The sequence below is a fragment of the Parasteatoda tepidariorum genome, chromosome 9 (genome assembly GCF_982258835.1).
Source record: "Parasteatoda tepidariorum strain Cologne lab strain chromosome 9, Ptep-v5.0, whole genome shotgun sequence".
Taxonomy (NCBI): domain Eukaryota; kingdom Metazoa; phylum Arthropoda; class Arachnida; order Araneae; family Theridiidae; genus Parasteatoda; species Parasteatoda tepidariorum.
This window is the reverse complement of record NC_141763.1, coordinates 45,326,871-45,344,906: the sequence shown is the minus strand read 5'-3', so window position 1 is coordinate 45,344,906 and position 18,036 is coordinate 45,326,871. Positions and strand designations below refer to the sequence as shown.

At 31.0% G+C, this 18,036-nt stretch overlaps 2 protein-coding genes across 2 annotated transcripts in view; both read left to right on the top strand.

Moving 5' to 3' along the window:
- LOC139426651 (amine oxidase [flavin-containing]) overlaps nt 1-10,511 on the top strand; it is a 29,510-nt gene extending 18,999 nt beyond the window's left edge. The window contains exons 11-14 of the mRNA XM_087151385.1: nt 829-940; nt 1,184-1,281; nt 3,253-3,427; nt 9,520-10,511. Of these exons, the coding sequence (XP_087007511.1) occupies nt 829-940; nt 1,184-1,281; nt 3,253-3,427; nt 9,520-9,690 (556 nt within the window). The 3' untranslated portion in view covers nt 9,691-10,511. The remainder of the gene's footprint in view (nt 1-828; nt 941-1,183; nt 1,282-3,252; nt 3,428-9,519) is intronic.
- Nucleotides 10,512-12,811: 2,300 nt separating this feature from the next.
- LOC107456143 (amine oxidase [flavin-containing] B) overlaps nt 12,812-18,036 on the top strand; it is a 48,779-nt gene continuing 43,554 nt past the window's right edge. The window contains 1 exon segment of the mRNA XM_087151384.1: nt 12,812-13,159. Within this exon segment, the coding sequence (XP_087007510.1) occupies nt 13,120-13,159 (40 nt within the window). The 5' untranslated portion in view covers nt 12,812-13,119.

Here is an 18,036-nt window from a genome sequence, read left to right as displayed (position 1 = left end):
TTTTTAACAGAATTATAAAATTCGTTTATCTAAAGATATTTCTATGTGAGACATAAATTTCAATAAATATATTTTTTATTTTTTTGACGTTTTATTTAATAATAGACGAAAAAGTTTCGAATTGCGAAGAATTCAATTCTTTTCATTACTTTAGAGTGTAATTTTAAATGGCAAAATACAAAATTTAAACAAAATTGGTCAAATAGTTCTCCAGAAATTAAATATTAAGTATATCTTAGAACCATTGTTGAACAGCCAACCCAATTTTTTTTTGGGGGGAGGGAGGCACTTTTATGAGATTATGTGATGTGTAGTTCAACGTATAATTGAAGCTTGTTCCTTTTCTATGATTTCACGAAAATTTAGGTATTAAATATAAGAGTCTGTATTTTATTTTAAATTGAAAATTCTAGCTTATTGTTGTTTCTTTTTTGGTGGTCCCGCAGTGGACTGATCGTTAAGACACGGTTCCTATTAGATGAACGAAGTCAAGCGTCACTGACTGCGGTCTGTGTGCGGGTGGTGACCACTTGGATTAGACTACGTAGGGACCGAGGGTATGCGGTATTTGGTCATCGTTAAACTGCTCTACCGTAAAGTGCTCGACTTCGCGTGCAGGTCGTCGAGCTACCAAATCGGGGATGCCATCCCCTCTGCAGAGGATCAAAATTGTGATGGCACGTCTTCGGATCATCCTCAGGGATGTTTCCCAGACAGTCATCAATAGCCCATTGTGCAGCTCTAGTGCGACGTAAATGAACTACAACAACTACAACAACATTCTATGTGTAATGTAAATTAAAGTTTACTGATATTTAATTCTTGCAGATTTGTAGCCGCTGATAAACTTCGTAAGTTTTGCCAGCTAAGCGTTGAAGAAAGAAAAAATATTGTTGCTCAAAAGCTGGCAGAAGTGTCAGGCCTTCAAGAATTTCTACAAGTAAGTTTATTTGATACATTTAAGGGTTGTGTACCAAAAAAGAGTAAGGATAAAAATAATAACTGTGTATTGATATAAGTATATTTAATATTCTTTGTTTGTTGCTTATAAGTTACGAAACAAATTTATATTAGAAGAAAAAATGCTGAATTTGTAGTCGATTCATGAGCTGTAAAAGTATAAACGATATTGGTTTTGTTAACAATAAGTTGTAAAATATTTTAAATGGTATTGTATTTTTAGCCAATTCATTATGAAGAGTATAATTGGATGGATGAACAATATTCTGGAGGTGGTTATTCAGCGGTCTATCGACCAGGATTTTTCACAGGCTATGGGAAGTAAGTTTTTAAGATTATAACTCACGCTTTTGTATGAAAAAGTAGTAAATTTGTTTAAATATTTACCAAGGTTTCAGAGACCTAGACATCATTAAAACGTCATACAGAAATATATTTCTTCAGTGATTCAATTTAGCAGTGTCTAGTGCACAAAATCTATGATTAAAGAAAGATAGGATAGTGGCATTACAAGTTCTTTACATGCTAATGACATGTATGTCTTGTCTTTTCCTTTTAAATAGATATTAGGCATTTGCAAGACTATCAACCATCGTTAGCTAGTTCAGATCAATGAGAAAAACAAACGCCATGGAAAATGTATGCAATTTTAGGATTTAATAATATTAGTAAAAGGATTAAAAACAGTATTGTCAGTACTATTAGTTTATACCATTAATTTCGTTAATATTTCAGACGAAGATAACAGTTGATGTCGTGTATTAGATAGTCGCATCAAATTTTTTTCAGATCTGGTACTAAAATATGGTTTTACGCTTTTCAAATTATATTGAAATTTATATGCATACTTTATTTTTCCAATAGTAGTTTGGTTAATGATAAATTTTTAGCACTTTTTTTAAGAATTGTTTTCGTGTCGTTTTATTAGGAAGAACTGTTCAAAGCATACGAACATGTAAAAAAACATGTAAATATGATTCTGACTTATACGGCAAACAACTAGGCATTATTACAGATATGAGCACAATAAATATCAAGTAAATGTCAGTATTTTCTTTTTTATAATGCTGTTCTTCCCTCTGGAGTACGTTCTTTTCTTGGTGAACTAGTTGACAAAAACATTGAGTTTTAATTAAGAATACAAGCTATGATTTCTAGCTGCCTGTCGACTCTCTTTTCCATTTCCATCGTTTCCATTTTGATCGCTCAATGGTATTTTTACTCACAGATGTATCATAGTAAAGATTATTATTATCACAGCAATGATATCATTGGGTCATGATTTTTAAGATCGAGTTATGCCTTTTTCTGCAAATCTTTTAAATATATTGCTAATTTTATGATATTTAACTTTGAAAATGAAGAAAATAGAAAAATTTTGGTATCACAAGTTAAAATAATAATTTTTTGAAAAAAATTGTGAAAGTTTAAATATGTCTGAAATGGAATTTCACTCATTGAAAAACTCTAAAACCTATTTTTTCATTTATACTTTTCATGTTGTGTGAGAGATTATGGTATAGAGGAATAAGAGAAGTTCTTTAGTCTTTTGCACATTGATTTATTATTTGATCTATGTTCTACTCTTTCTTTCACGTAACAGATCTTTTTTTAAGCATTCGTCGGAACATTGAAAAAAAAGTACAATGATGAAGAATAAAAAGAATTTATGACAAAACGACATGAAGAAGATTGATATTTTTCAACATAATTGACATGAGAAGCTAAGTATTCGGCTTATGGTTTAAAAACGTGCTCTGAAAATTTTTGTCGAGAAACGTTGTCACAATTTAATCAAAATAGTTATGATGTATAATCTGGAAGCTTTGACCTCACTGTTTGATAAATAATAAGCCTACTCCAGGACTTCCCGCAACCGGTGTGATGTAGGCTAAACTATTTCCATGTCATATCTTCAGACCAACGAAGTGCTTAGAACTATTATTTAGGCCTAACTGACGATTTTAAACAGACAAATGACCTGATGTTCCTGATTTTCCTGTTCCTTCCTTTTTTTTTATTGGTCTACTATCAAGAGCATGGATTTCCAACCAGTTAGGGACTACAAGGTGACGTTTTCGAAGCTAAAACTTTAAACTATATGCCAAATATTTGGAACCTCATGGCAATTATGTCGAAAAGTAGCTAAATATATGCATATCATTAAGTAATAAATACGTTACAGACTTGACTCTCGTCTTTTTTTTATCGATAATCAAACTGAAATTTAAAAAAAATGATTTTTGCATCTGACATTCTTTCCCAGTCAAGTAATATATTTTATTTACATAGAGTTATACGTGAGCCGATAGACAGAATGTATTTTGCTGGTACAGAAACTGCAGTAGAATGGTCTGGTTACATGGAAGGTGCCATTGAAGCTGGGGAGAGATCTGCCCGAGAAATACTTTATGCGATGGGAAAGATAACGCAAGATAAGATATTTCAAAGAGAACCTGAATCAACCGTAAGTTATTATTGGCATTTCCTTTGTGATTGTAAAATGACGGAACTAATGTTATTATGTATCCTTGTTGTATTATAATAGTTATAAAAATTGCATTCGATCTGGTTTGTATTTTAATTTCGTATTGCCGACAGGACGCAACAAAAAGGTTTTACCGCTTAGTTAGAACGGTACAAATAATAATGCAATGATGCTTATAAATATACCATTTATGTATATTTAGATGATGTTTATGAATTCACTAGAACTATTCAATCGACTTCGCTCAAATTTTGGGTTTTGTTTTATAAAATTGTAGTTTTTAAATTGATGCAAATAATTGTATATCTTTCAATTCAAAATTCTTTCAGCTATTTTTAAATAAATAAAATAATAAATATTTATTTAAAGTTATTTATCGCATTAAATTAACTTTAAATGAACGAATTCTATAGTTGTGCGCAAGAAGTTTTCAATTCTCTTAAAAAGTTCTCGAGCTTTGGCAAAATACATAAAAAGTAAAAGTAAGATTAAGGGGTCCAAACATTGAACCGCTCTCTTGACCAAACTGTGGGGACCATATTTCTCAGGTCTTGGCTACCCCCAATGTTTTAGGAGTCAGAAATCCGAATTTGTTCAAAGAAAAGGTATGCTTTTTCAAACAAGTACATTTTTGTGTCTGATTTCTTAATTTAAACTATCGCCTGCGTTAATTAATTGGCACATTTAAGGTCTACACCCTCGAATCATTAAGTTAAAGTCCTAGAACTTGCTGTTTGTTGTGTCATGTTGGCAATCTGAAATCAAAATATATCCCCCCCCCCCCAAAAAAAAGTAAATTTTAAAACTTCATGAGCTTGATTTTTTTTCTTCTTGGGGTAGAGTAGGAGCTGGTAGATGCAGTCGCAACCCAGGAGGAATTAATTTGCAGCATTTAGGGCTTATAGGGTGAATTTATGGTGAGGGGTGTTTACTTAGATGTGCCGGGTGGCAGTCTGCTCTCGTGACCCCGACCATCAACTGACGTAACTATACTATAAGTACTCGGGATTGTTTGCTAGTCTAGCGCAGTGATGATGGCTTTAAAAATTTCAACTCTATGTTATTTCGTTAAAAATGGTGATTGATTGATTTAAAATAATATTATGGAATTCAGAAGGGGTAAATACTTTCATCATATAACAAATAAATACTATTAATAATATAAAAATCAAATAATGTATAAAACAAATAATGTATGAACTTATTTTGCACTATTTTGCACTTATTACTAATATGAACTTATTTTGAACACAATTAGCAACATCATTATTGTCAGTAGGCGCTATATATTCCAAAGTAGACTACAGCTGCCTTGAGAATTTCTGTTTTGGTTGATCTAGCACTAGCCGAGTTTCATTCCAAATTGATCTAGCACAATCATAATAATCTAGCACAAGCATAATTTTAAAGGAAATCAATCATAATTTTACGTGGGTCGCATTCATTTCATCGACAATCACTTCATCGACAGGCCATTTCATCGACACCACTTCCTCGACAGGCCGTTTCATCGACTAGGTCATTTCGTCGACAGGCCGTTTCCTCGACAGGGTTGTTTCGTCGACAGGCCATTTCGTCGACAGGGTCATTTCGTCGACAGGGTCATTTCGTCGACAAGTCATTTCGTCGACAGGCCGTTTCATCGACTAGGTCATTTCGTCGACAGGCCGTTTCCTCGACAGGGTTGTTTCGTCGACAGGGTCATTTCGTCGACAGGGTCATTTCGTCGACAGGGTCATTTCGTCGACAGGGTCATTTCGTCGACACGTGATTTCGTCGACAGGGTCATTTCTTCGGCAATTGATTTCGTCGACAGGGTCTTTTCATTGACAGGGCCTTTTTCTCGACAGGGTCATTTCGTCGACAGGGTCATTTCGTCGACAGGTCATTTAGTCGACAGGGTCATTTCGTCGACAAGTCATTTCGTCGACAGGGTCTTTTCATTGACAGGATCATTTCGTCGACAGGGTCATTTCGTCGACAAATCATTTCGTCGACAGGGTCATTTCGTTGACAAGTCATTTCGTCAACAGGGTCATTTCGTCGACAAGTCATTTCGTCGACATGATCGTTTCCTCGACAGGGTCATTTCATCGACAAATCATTTCGTCGACATGGTAGTTTTGTCGACAGGGTCATTTCGTCGACAGGGTCATTTCGTCGACAAGTCATTTAGTCGACAGGGTCATTTCGTCGACAGGGTCATTTCGTTGACAGGGTCATTTCGTCGATAGGGTCATTTCGTCGACAGTGTCATTTCGTCGACAGGGTCATTTCGTCGACAGGGTCATTTCGTCGACAAGTCATTTCGTCGACAGGGTCATTTTGTCGACAAGTGATTTCGTCGACAGGGTCATTTCTTCGGCAATTGATTTCGTCGACAAGTGATTTCGTCGACAAGGTCTTTTCATTGACATGGTCATTTCCTCGACAGGGTCATTTTGTCGACAGGGTCATTTCGTCGACAAGTCATTTAGTCGACAAGTCATTTCGTCGACAGGGTCATTTTGTCGACAAGTGATTTCGTCGACAGGGTCCTTTCTTCGGCAATTGATTTCGTCGACAAGTGATTTCGTCGACAAGGTCTTTTCATTGACATGGTCATTTCCTCGACAGGGTCATTTCGTCGACAGGGTCATTTCGTCGACAGGGTCATTTCGTCGACTAGTCATTTAGTCGACAGGGTCATTTCGTCGGCAGGGTAGCTTTGTCGACAGGGTCATTTCGTTGACAATATTAAGAAAAGATTATTTTGTAGGCAAAGTCGTGCGTAATTTTGAAACTAGTCTTATGATTTTTTGGGTCGCATTCATTTCATCGACAATCCCTTCATCGACAGGCCATTTCATCGACTAGGTCATTTCGTCGACATGCCGTTTCCTCGACAGGGTTGTTTCGTCGACATATTTTCTCTTTAAAAAAAAGATCGATATAGTGAAAAAACAAACTAAGTTGTATGAGTGGCTATTACGAAGGTTGGCGAGCGAAGTGAGCAAGGGGCTGAACTTCCTAGTATTATAAAAATCTAGGAAAAAAATGCATGTGGGGAAAAATAAAATGAAAATCCAACTTGGAAAACATATTGGGAAATAATGTTGATGAAATTTTTTGTTCTAATCCTCTTCCTCATGTCTTTGTCAACTATGCTGCTAAAGAGGGAAGTTTCTGACAATTCTTATAAAATTTAAATGAAATATTATTTGAAACAAAAATCTTGTTCTCGCATTTCCAGTTTATTTTATTTCTTATTTAATTAATTATTTATAACGTTTTGGCGTTTAATAGTTTAATATGTATTTTATCCTATATGTTCCCTAAACATTTATAAGTTCTTTTACCTTATGAAATAAACTTCGTTGATGTAAAAAAAAAAACAAAAAAAACTTACAATGACTCCACATTCTCGGTATGCGATGCAATCGAAATGATATAAAAAATGGTTCTAAATCAGAGGAGAAGAGGAAACCTGTCTAATTGGTTTTTATGATCAAAACATTTGGGGAAAAACCCAATTTATTACGATATAACAAATAAATTGACTTTTGAGTTTATAATTGAGGAGAGTTATCCCTATGCATCTGATTTTATTCTCATTTAATGTTTTATTAAAATAAGTTCAGCAAACTTGTTTTTTTACTCAAATATTAAAATGTTTTTCTTTTCGACTTGCCAAAGAATAAAAATTTATTTAAATTAATAAAATGTGCGGTGAGAGTATATATTTTAAAGGCGAGCTATAAGTCCTTTAGAAAGTGTAATCGGAAATGGAAATGTTTTTAAATATCATGTTTGATATGTGTTCTGAAAAAGAAATGTGAATTTTGGCTACCAAAACGAAAAAAGTGGAATTTTGAATGTTGATAGAACATTTTGTGAAATTTTGCCCTTGTGGTTTTCGCTATGTGTGAAAATTTTCATAATTATTTTTTCTCATTTGTAGTCTACTGAACAAATTTGATATTTAAAATATATATGCATTTTTTATTTTCATTTTTTCTGCATTTTAGTTTTGAGCCTCCTGGCTTGTTCAGTTGCTGTTGTTGCTGTTAATTTACGTCGCACTAGAGCTGCACAATGGGCTATAGGCGACGGTCTGGGAAACATCCCGGAGGATGATCCGAAGACATGCCATCACAATTTTGATCCTCTGCGGAGGGGATGGCACCCCCGCTTCGGTAGCCCGACGACCTACGCGCGAAGTCGAGCACTTTACGGTAGAACAGTTTAACGAGGACCCATACCTCACACCCTCGGTCCCTACGCAGACTGATCCAAGTGGTCACCCACCCGCACACTGACCGCAGTCAGTGATGCTTGACTTCGGTGATCTGCTGGGAACCGTGTCTTAACGATCAGTCCACTGCGGGACGAATTTTTTTTCTACTTATGCAAATATAATAATTAGGTCTATGATTATTTTCATTTCTGTGAGAATTCGACTGAAGTCTATGTTTTTGTTAAAATTTATGTAAAAATGTTCAAAATTTTTACAGCAATAAATTTAGCTTTCCCCTGCTTGAAATAGTGTCTAAATTTTCATTGTAATATATTTTTATTACTTTTAATTCTAAAAATATATTTTATTAATTTGATTTGATATTAAAAACAATTTGATTGTTATTGTCACACTATATTAACTAGTGACCACGGTCCGGATATCATGCTTGGTAATGTTCTGAAGACAATCCTTACCTATCCTGAAAATAAGTGTCGAGCTATTACGATTTAGATATAGAAATGTAGATTTCGATACATCAACCGTTTAAACGCTTCTCAACTACCTATTAATTAATTTAAAAAGCGAACTTCTTTTAGTGCAATTGGAACAATAAACAGCCATAAAGAATTTTACTTTAGTATACGATTAAATAAGTGTATTTTTCTTATTGATAATAGAAATATTTAGATTAAATCTTTAAAATAGTTTCAGAATTACGCATGACACTATCAACGAAATGACCCTGTCGAAGTAACTTGTCGAAGAAATGACCCTGTCGACGAAATGACTTGTCGACGAAATGACCCTGTCGACGAAATGACCCTGTCGAGGAAACGACCCTGTCAATGAAAAGACCCTGTCGACGAAATCACTTGTCGACGAAATCAATTGCCGAAGATATGAACCTGTCGACGAAATCACTTGTCGACGAAATGACCCTGTCGATGAAATGACCTTGTCGATGAAATGACTTGTCGACGAAATGACCCTGTCGACGAAATCACTTGTCGACGAAATGACCCTGTCGACGAAATCACTTGTCGACGAAATGACCCTGTCGATGAAATGACCTTGTCGATGAATTGACTTGTCGACGAAATGACCCTGTAGACGAAATGACCCTGTAGACGAAATGACCCTGTCGATGAAATGACCCTGTCGACGAAATGACCCTGTCGACGAAATGACCCTGTCGACGAAATGACTTGTCGACGAAATGACCCTGTCGATGAAATGACCCTGTCGAGGAAATGACTTGTCGACGAAATGACCCTGTAGACGAAATGACTCTGTCGATGAAATGACCCTGTCGACGAAATGACCCTGTCGACGAAATGACCCTGTCGACGAAATGACCCTGTCGACGAAATGGCCTGTCGACGAAACAACCCTGGCGAGGAAACGGCCTGTCGACGAAATGACCTAGTCGATGAAATGGCCTGTCGATGAAGTGGTGTCGATGAAATGGCCTGTCGATGAAGTGATTGTCGATGAAATGAACCAGACCCATTTTACGTCATGACTTCAAATTAATCAAACACTCTTTTGTCTCATTTTCAATAAATGGTATAGTGGTAGCTAAACTTTATAAGATTGAATCGATCAGAAATTTTTGGATTGTTCATCGAGTTTGGAATTCATATTTGATTTGATGTACGATACCTTTGTTTAGCATTTCAGGATTTATAATAGCAAATCTTTTGAGGTCGGATTTTAATAGAAATGAGAGAGTTAATTTTCTTAGAAAGTTCATCGCGTTTGGAAAGCGTGTATCAGGATAAACTTGATATATCATGTTTTTTTCGTTTTCCTTTTCTTTTTGGCTTATTCTTCTTCTGTTTCATTCTTTCAGGATATAATAGCAAAACCTTTCGAAGTCAGTTTTGCAGAGAGATACACACCATCTGTGCCAACTTTTTTGAAGTTGATGGCATTATTCACTGCTGGAATAGGAGTATTCGCTGCAATGAATTACCCAGCAATTGCAAATTGTGATATTACGTCTTATTTTAAAGTAGAATAAGTTGCATTTTCATTGTATGCAAAGCTTAAATACATGTTGTTTATTCTATATTATGATTAAATATATTATTGTCCGTATTTTTTAAAACTATTTATCAATTTGTATATGTTGTAGTTTATATTGCGCTTCTCGGGCAAGATATTAAATAACTAGATAACTACGAGGATAAAGGAACGTATTATCGTATCGCATAAAAATCTTACGATACACTCACTACTGTAGTTGTAACCATTTTTATTATCTTCTTAAAGGAATCGGATAAAGTATAAACTTTAAAATTGTTATCATGATATATTGTTTAATTCAGCGTCAATCAGTTTGATATAGATAGTTCAAGGTGCTCTATTAGGAACTTTGGCGAGCGTTGACCCTTAATAAAGTTCTAATTGGCCACAGCCTTCATGAAGTATAAGTTTGCTTGGTTTTATGGTATTAAACACAGATGTTATGGTATAAGCTACAGATATTATGGTTCAATATTGAACTTATTTTTCTGAGCAGTACATTGAGCAAAAAATAAGCGAATTCCTCTGAATAACTTTTTGACCTAATCATAGGATTTTGACGTACTAGGACTTAATCTAAATGGTCGGAGGGGGTGACCTTAAATATCTTAATTAGTTATTAAGAGGTATAGTGAGCAAAAAAATCTTATCACTCAGAATGACTTTTGATCTGATTATGGAGTTTTTACGTACTAGGACTTAATCTTAATTTTTCGATCAGATGACTTCAAATATCTTAATTAGAAAGTTGTATTACTTAGAAATGATTTTACTTTTTATGCATTTCGACTTATCCTGACTACTCCTTGAGCAAATAAAAAAATTTTCGTTCGAAATTGTAAAATTCGTTTATGTAAAAAATAAAGTTTGAATAATTATTTGTTATTTTATTTAATAATGGTCTGAATTGCAAGGTATATAAATTTTTTCATCATTTTAAAGCGTGTAATTTCATAAGGAAAAATACGAAATTTGATTGAAATAGGTCTAATAGTTCCTGAGAAATAAAAGTTTAAATGTCAGTATTTCTTAAAATTTGATTTCTCAGGAACTATTCAACCGATTTCATAGACGATGAAAGACAAAAATTCGAAAGAAGAAATAGAAAATTAAAAGTGAAGAAAATTAATTACGAAATATTTTTTCTGGTTACTCCTTTATTTGGTGAAAAAGGTGGATTAAGTTTAATTCGTTCATCTAGTGAAATAAGTTAGTGACTAGTCTGAAAAGTCAGTTTATTCATCAATTGAAAGATAGAAAAAAGTATCCGATATTTAACTAAGTGAGATTTCTACTCGTCTATGTCGTGGAAAAGATTAATTCAGTTTAACTCGTTCATCTAGTAAGAAAAGTTAGTGTAAAGTTAACTTGTATGCGATTTTAAAATGATTTCATTTTGTATTTTAATGATTTTGCATTTTAAGGGAAACAAAAATCTAAGATAAAATCGTTCATTTTAAGTAAAAAAGATTGATGAAAAATAAACCTGTATGCAATATTTAAATAAATGGGTCTTCTATTCATTGAAAAAGATTAAAAGGTCAATTAATTCATCAAGAGGTTAACTCAGTCATCTAGAGAAAAAGCTTAGTGAAAATTTTAAGTTGTACACTGTAAAAAATTCCAGATCAAATTACTGTAAAAAGAACTGGCACCTTGAGTGCAGCATCCGTAAAATCGATTGCATCGTATAATCCATTTTTACCATAAAACTTTTTACCGAAATATCTATTTAATTATAGTGATTTTACAGTATATGTTACTGTATAAATTACGGTATATTAGATTTTTCATTCCGTAAAAGTTTAGGATAAAAATGTATTTTAAACTAAAAAATACTGACACCCTGAGTGCCGGTACTTTTTACAGTACTATGATACGAGGTTTTTTACCTTGTACGTGATGTTTAATTAAGAGGAATTTCTACCAGTACATCTACTGGAAAACGTTAATTAAGCTAGGAGTGTTGAGACAAAATTAAAGGGGTGGGGGCGAAACTATTTCTAAGTAAATAGCATCGATGTTTTCAAATTTCAGTGGATGGAAGGGATTAGTTTAAGTGAAGCATTATTGTGGCACTAAACATTTACGAAGTAGTTAACTCATCTTTTAATTATTCAAAGTATCTTTTTAATTAATTTTACCTGAAATAATTTTAATGATTTCGTAAATTTTTTTGAGTAATATTGCCTTTAAAAAAATAATCAACAATGTTGTTTAAAAACCAACTTATAACTCTGCCTTTTTTCTTAATTGTAATCAAAATACTAAATTTTTTTATTTACATATTTTTAATTACAATTCTTTTTGAAACAGTGTTTTTTGTCTAAGTTTATTTGTCTAAGTTAATGTAGCTTGAACTACTTCCTAAAAAATATGTAGATTAAAAAGAAATTCTTAAATAAAAAGAAAATCTAAACTTAATCTACTTACGTCTACCATATGTATGTTTCAGAAAAAAAAGGAACAATTTCTAATTTTCATTTGCTTGCATAGTAATTTTATTATTCTTGTTTTGTGCATAAACAATGTAAAAAAGGAAATAAGAAATTGAAGTAAGCGTGCTTTTTCTTTTCCTATTTTTTGGCAGGTTTCTATACTATCTAAAATAGTTCACTAAAAAAAAAAAGGAGGAAATAATTACTGTCTAATATAACTAAACAAAGTATTAAAGAATTTTTTTTCTTTCTGAAAGTGCAGCAGTAAGGAAAGTGTTGAGTTGAATGTATGGAAACTAGAATTTTAGTAACGCTTTTATTTTTACATACAAGTGATTGAAAAAGTATAAAGAATTCGTTTAAAATTGGGAAGCTGTTCAGAAACGTGTTCTGCCTTGGCATCGAATCAATTCAAAACGTGTTTTTTTATTATAGATAATTTTATTAATCATTATTTAAATCATACTTTTCAATTTTTAAAGAGGGATAATTTTCAAAGAAAATCATTGATAATTATTATTCTATTTAGTTTTATAACAGTGCGTTTCAAAATAATTTTGCTTACTTTCTTTCCTGTTAACTTTATTTCTGTTGTCAGTCTAAACGTGTGCTTGCTTTTATTTGTTTTAGTCTACTACGTGTTTGGGATTTCTTCATAAATTAGGGCATCCTAAAACTCTTATGTTTTTAAATTTTCTAATTAATTACTATTATTTTCTTTAATAATAGATAAAACTTTGGAGGGTAAACTCACTTGAATTGTTATCTGACGTTGTTTATTTAGATAAATCAAGGAATCAACTTTTTTTATTGAGCGCTAGATGTCGCCAGTAGATAACCAATCAAGAAGTTCTCAAAGTAAAACTTGATTGATAAGGTCACTTAGACTTTCCTTATGATATCATCAAAAAAGATAAATGTATAATATATAACATACCGGTAAAGTTTGTTTTTGCTTTCTGTTGCCGTTTTTAAATTCAATAAAAATGGACTCTCAAGTTATAGTTATTGGGGCTGGATTAAGCGGTTAGTTACTCTTTTTAGGCATTAATTTTATTATTATATTTAAAAATATTTACTCAATTGTTTATTACTATTGTTTTTTTTATTTAAAATTATTTTTGGCTTTTTTTATAATTATTTATAATTTTTTTATTGCTCAATTTTTTAATTCTGTTTTAATTATCTTATTTAACATTGTGGTGTAAAAACATTTATAAATAAAAATAATTAAGGTGAAACGTATTTTCTATTAAGAATAATTTTTAATCGGAAATAACTTCAAGTGCAGTTTATTAAGTTAATATATAAATGTTTATTAATTTTTTTACATTTATGTAGTGGTTAAAATTATATAATATGTAATGAACTGTTTTCTCAATTGTTAACTTTTTTAAAATATTAGTTAAGAAAATTAATACTTTTCCAAAAAAATTATAATTAAAAAGTTTTAAAAAAAGAAGATTTATTTTGAGTATTGTAACAGAATTTTAAATTCTTTCACCATCTTAAAAAAAAAATTGACTTATAGAATAATTGAATTTGTTCGCATTTTTTGCAACATATAGGAGCTTTCAAAATTGCTTATAGAAAAAAAATTAATTTATACGCAGCTGCGTTTTGATAAGTTCTCCATTAGTTATTTTAAAGTTGCGTACATGAAAAGAATAAACTCTTTGATTTGATCTTATTGAAAAGGCTTGTAATCTCTAGAGTGTTCAAAAAAAAAATTATGACTCCCTTTTTTATGATATAAAAGATATAATTAAAAGAGATAAAATATAAAAGATAGCAGTCAACTTTAACGTAAAACGTTGTATTTTAATTTTTATTTGATTGTCATACAAATGTTGACAAAATAAGCATTTTTTAAGCACATCAGAAATATTAGTTTGTAGTATTAGTACTGTTTTATTAAAGATTGAATAAAAGCATACAAAAACATTTACAAAAAATATTTCTTTTTGACTTTTACTATAAAGCTGTTTTTTGTCTTTTTTTTCATTCTAGCTTTGTTCAAATTCTCAAATGCAACATTTTGTTTGCGTTAAAAAATTAGTGACCAGCATATACTTCACTTTTAAAGTGTTTAAGAAAGTATATAAATGACCGGGCAAATAAACCTTGTTTCAGTGAGGATCATGAAATCTAAAACAAACCTTGAGAAAATGAATTTATCCTCGGTTTGAGAACGTTTTACAAATGATAATTCATCCTCGATTTTAGAAAGTTTTTCTCTCCTGGTTTGTAAAGTCAAATTTAATTTCGATATAAAAGGGTTGTTTATGTAAGCTTAGTGTGAACCTCACACCGCTTAAATTAGCATAGTTCAATTTAACATTAACTCCCGCTGGCAAGGTTTTTTTGCTTATAATTTTTTATAAACTTTTTTGGGCTTTGTGATAAAGGTAGTTGCTGACATTAAAATCAACTTTACTCCGCCATCTGGGGGTATTTATTAAAGTCTAAACCAGTATTTGAAATGTAAATTTAGATAGAAATTATTCTCGGCTAAATGTTTAGTTACTTCCAAAAAGTTTTCTTAACTGTCAATATTTTATTTTGTTGTTCATCTTTCTTTTTAGAATTTTAAAGCCCTAAAACGTCATTATTAAATTCGTTATAAAAACATACAATAGGTTTTTAACATTTTCTTTTAATTTAATTACATTAACATTTCCCGTGAATCAAATATTTATTACTTGTCAAAAAATTAATTGAATAATGAAATGGATGGTTAATAGTTTGTGTATTTTAGAGTCTTTGGAAGTTGATGGTATGTCCTCTTTGAAAAGTTACCTGGAACAGTTGTACTGTTACTGTATCCCCTTTCTACATGATAAAGAGAAAATACTATCAATAAATATAATTACCTTAATAAAAAATGTTTTTCCTTACCACAATAAATGATTAGAAACGAGATAAATTTTTGTGAATTTCTATTATTCTATTTAACTTCAGTTAAAAATGCATTGAAGATTATAAATGAAATGACTAGAACATTAAAAAGGTAAAAAAATTTATTTGTGTTCAATAGGAAATTACACATTTTACTTCATAGTAAACTGAGACCACTTTAATTAAAAAAAAAATTTTAAATATGAAATTGAATAATTTTTTTTAACTAAAATAAGCTGTTAATCGTTGAAAACTTAATCATTAAGAACGAAACGAGGTTTTTTTGAATGATGTAGTTCACTGATATATTGAAGAAGTAAACGAGTCAGAAATTATTCTGAAATATATGGACAGACCCTAGCATTAAAATCCAGAAACAAAATATCGAATGAATAATTCATCTTACGTTATATACATAACATAAAAAATAATATGTTTCAATTTTTTACAACTAGGAAAATGAACGTTGCCTATTAATAAACTCGATAACTGCTGGCGAAGAACGATAGAACATTTTATTGAAAAATAGTAACAATGTAACTAAACTTTTCTATTTACCTGCTTTATAGTATCACATTAAGAAAGAAAGTGTTAGATTCTTAATCGAGTTTAATACCGATATCTGATAGGTGAGTTTTTAAGCTTGATATTGATATAAATGTACGTATGCCTATAGTTTTTTTTAAAAAAAAAAAACTTAAAATACACACACTATTTATTTGGAAAATATTTAGAAACGATTTGTTATTCGAGTTGTAAAGGAAAAAAATTTATAAATATGTAGATTATAAAAGCATAATGGAATAGAAATGTGAAATTAAAGTGTTTATTTCGTTTTTGTAATAATTAATAGTATAGTAATTGTTAGCAAACTATTACAACTTACACTTTAACAAATAAGTGGCATTTCGGTAGTTAAGAAAAGAAAAATCCATAAAAAAATTCACCCAATCAAAGATATCTTTTTTTGATTTTTGGATTAACATTATCCATAAATGCATGTGAGTTTTATTTTCTTTTTAACATTGATTTAAAAATCAATCTACGGATCAACATTGAGTAAATTGTTACATTTAAATAAGAGAGATAGATTGATTTAGAGACAATTAAAGTTTTTAAATTTTCACCTGATATATGTTTTTAAACTTGTGTTTTAAAGCTGTATAGCTTATGCTAATATTCTCAAATTTCGTAACCGACTTTAAAATGGCACAAAAATTTTAAAAATAGTGAAAGTGATTAAATTTGGTTAATTTAATTTCATATGATTGGCAATTTCGATGCATGTTAAATTCATTAGAAGAAGAAATTTTTGAACGATAAGTTTGTTAAATATTTTTTATTAGAAATATTAAAGTTTGAAAAAAATAACTGCGTGGACGGAAATCACAATGTGTCTAGTTTCAATCAAAACAAACAAGCCTCGTTACATTAACTATTAGACATTCTTGCTAATTAATAAACTTTCTTACGCTTTGAAGTTTGTTTTATTAATTAATCCTTGTTTAACCAACAAAGCTAAAAAACTATTAATGTATCACGCTGTTAGCTGTGCCGTAGTCCCATACGGAGGAAAAAAAATCTGGTAAAATTTCCTAACTGTATGATAATGACATTTCTGGTAAGAAAAAAACCTCCATAATTCTGGTTAATAATTCCGAAATATATGGCATTCAAACCATTCATTTCATAATTTTTTTATTCATATCGTAACACTTAACCGGAAATTTTGGTTCTCAAAATAAAAGTTCTTATCACAATTTTAGGAAACACGCAAAAAAAAACAACAACAACTTAAAAGTAAATTTAACTGAAAAAATGGTTTTTATGCCATGCTCTAATATATCATGATATAATTACTAAATTTTATCACAATTACGAAATTTTATCACATATTATAAAACCATTACATTTTCGAAAGCGATTACTGTTAATTTTACCAAAATCATTACCAAAAGGCTTTGGCAAAAACTACTGAGCTTTTTGGTGTTCCCCCATAGTCCGAAACACGGTAAATTTTACCGTATTCTGATAGATTAGACCTTACCTTTTTCCTTAGTGCGCGTAAGAACCCATACTGAATAATAGTGCGAATTTCCAACTGTTCCCTCCTCAATGAAAGTAATTTTATAACAAATGTTTTTAGAGCTTACGATGATTTCTTTAAGTAGATGAGATATGTAACTTTTAACAGAGGAAAAACAAAAGTAAAATTTGAAGCCAATGTTAAATAATAGGCTCTTGAAGAGGACAAATCCAGTCTATAAATTTATCCTTAACGACCTAATAGAATTCATAGCTATTATACAGTTCACGAAGTTCTTTACTTAGAAAGAAAAAGTTTTTAGTTCGCTGAACAAATATGGCATAAACCGATTCTTATTACAATGTTTCCGAGGTCTACCAGAACGCCAGTATGGTTACAAGGTCATTTATTCAAGATTTTCTCGCAACAATTTGTCCGAGAAACAAACACACCATAAATTGTTGTTATAAAATCCTCCAAGCTTAAACACATGTTTTTATATCCTTCAAGTGAAACTCGTAAAAGGTAATTTTCCTGGACTATATGACAATAAGTTCGAACGCAATCGCAACCTATTGTTTTTGTTATTAAAATTAATTATACAATTTTCTTTTTTAAAAAAACTTTTCTGAAAAAAAAACCCAAAACAATTTGAGTTTTGCAACCCATATCTTACATATCTGTGTTAATGACATCGAGTGTTAAAACAAATTAAGAGAGAGATTTTAGACTTTATAAAGATCGAATCAACTCAAAAAGTAAAATTTCGAATTTTGCTTGAAGAACTAAATTCAAAATTTAACTTTTGTTTTTTGTTTTGTTTTGTTAAATTTTGAAGTTTTTTTAAGCTATATTCCCGATTCGGCGAAAACGCACTTCGCAATTAAGTTTTGTACAAAACATTTTTAAAAAGTTTTTCTTTTTTAAATAAAAAGTTTCCAATTTAAATTTTGCACTCCGTTTTTGTTTTAATATCGTT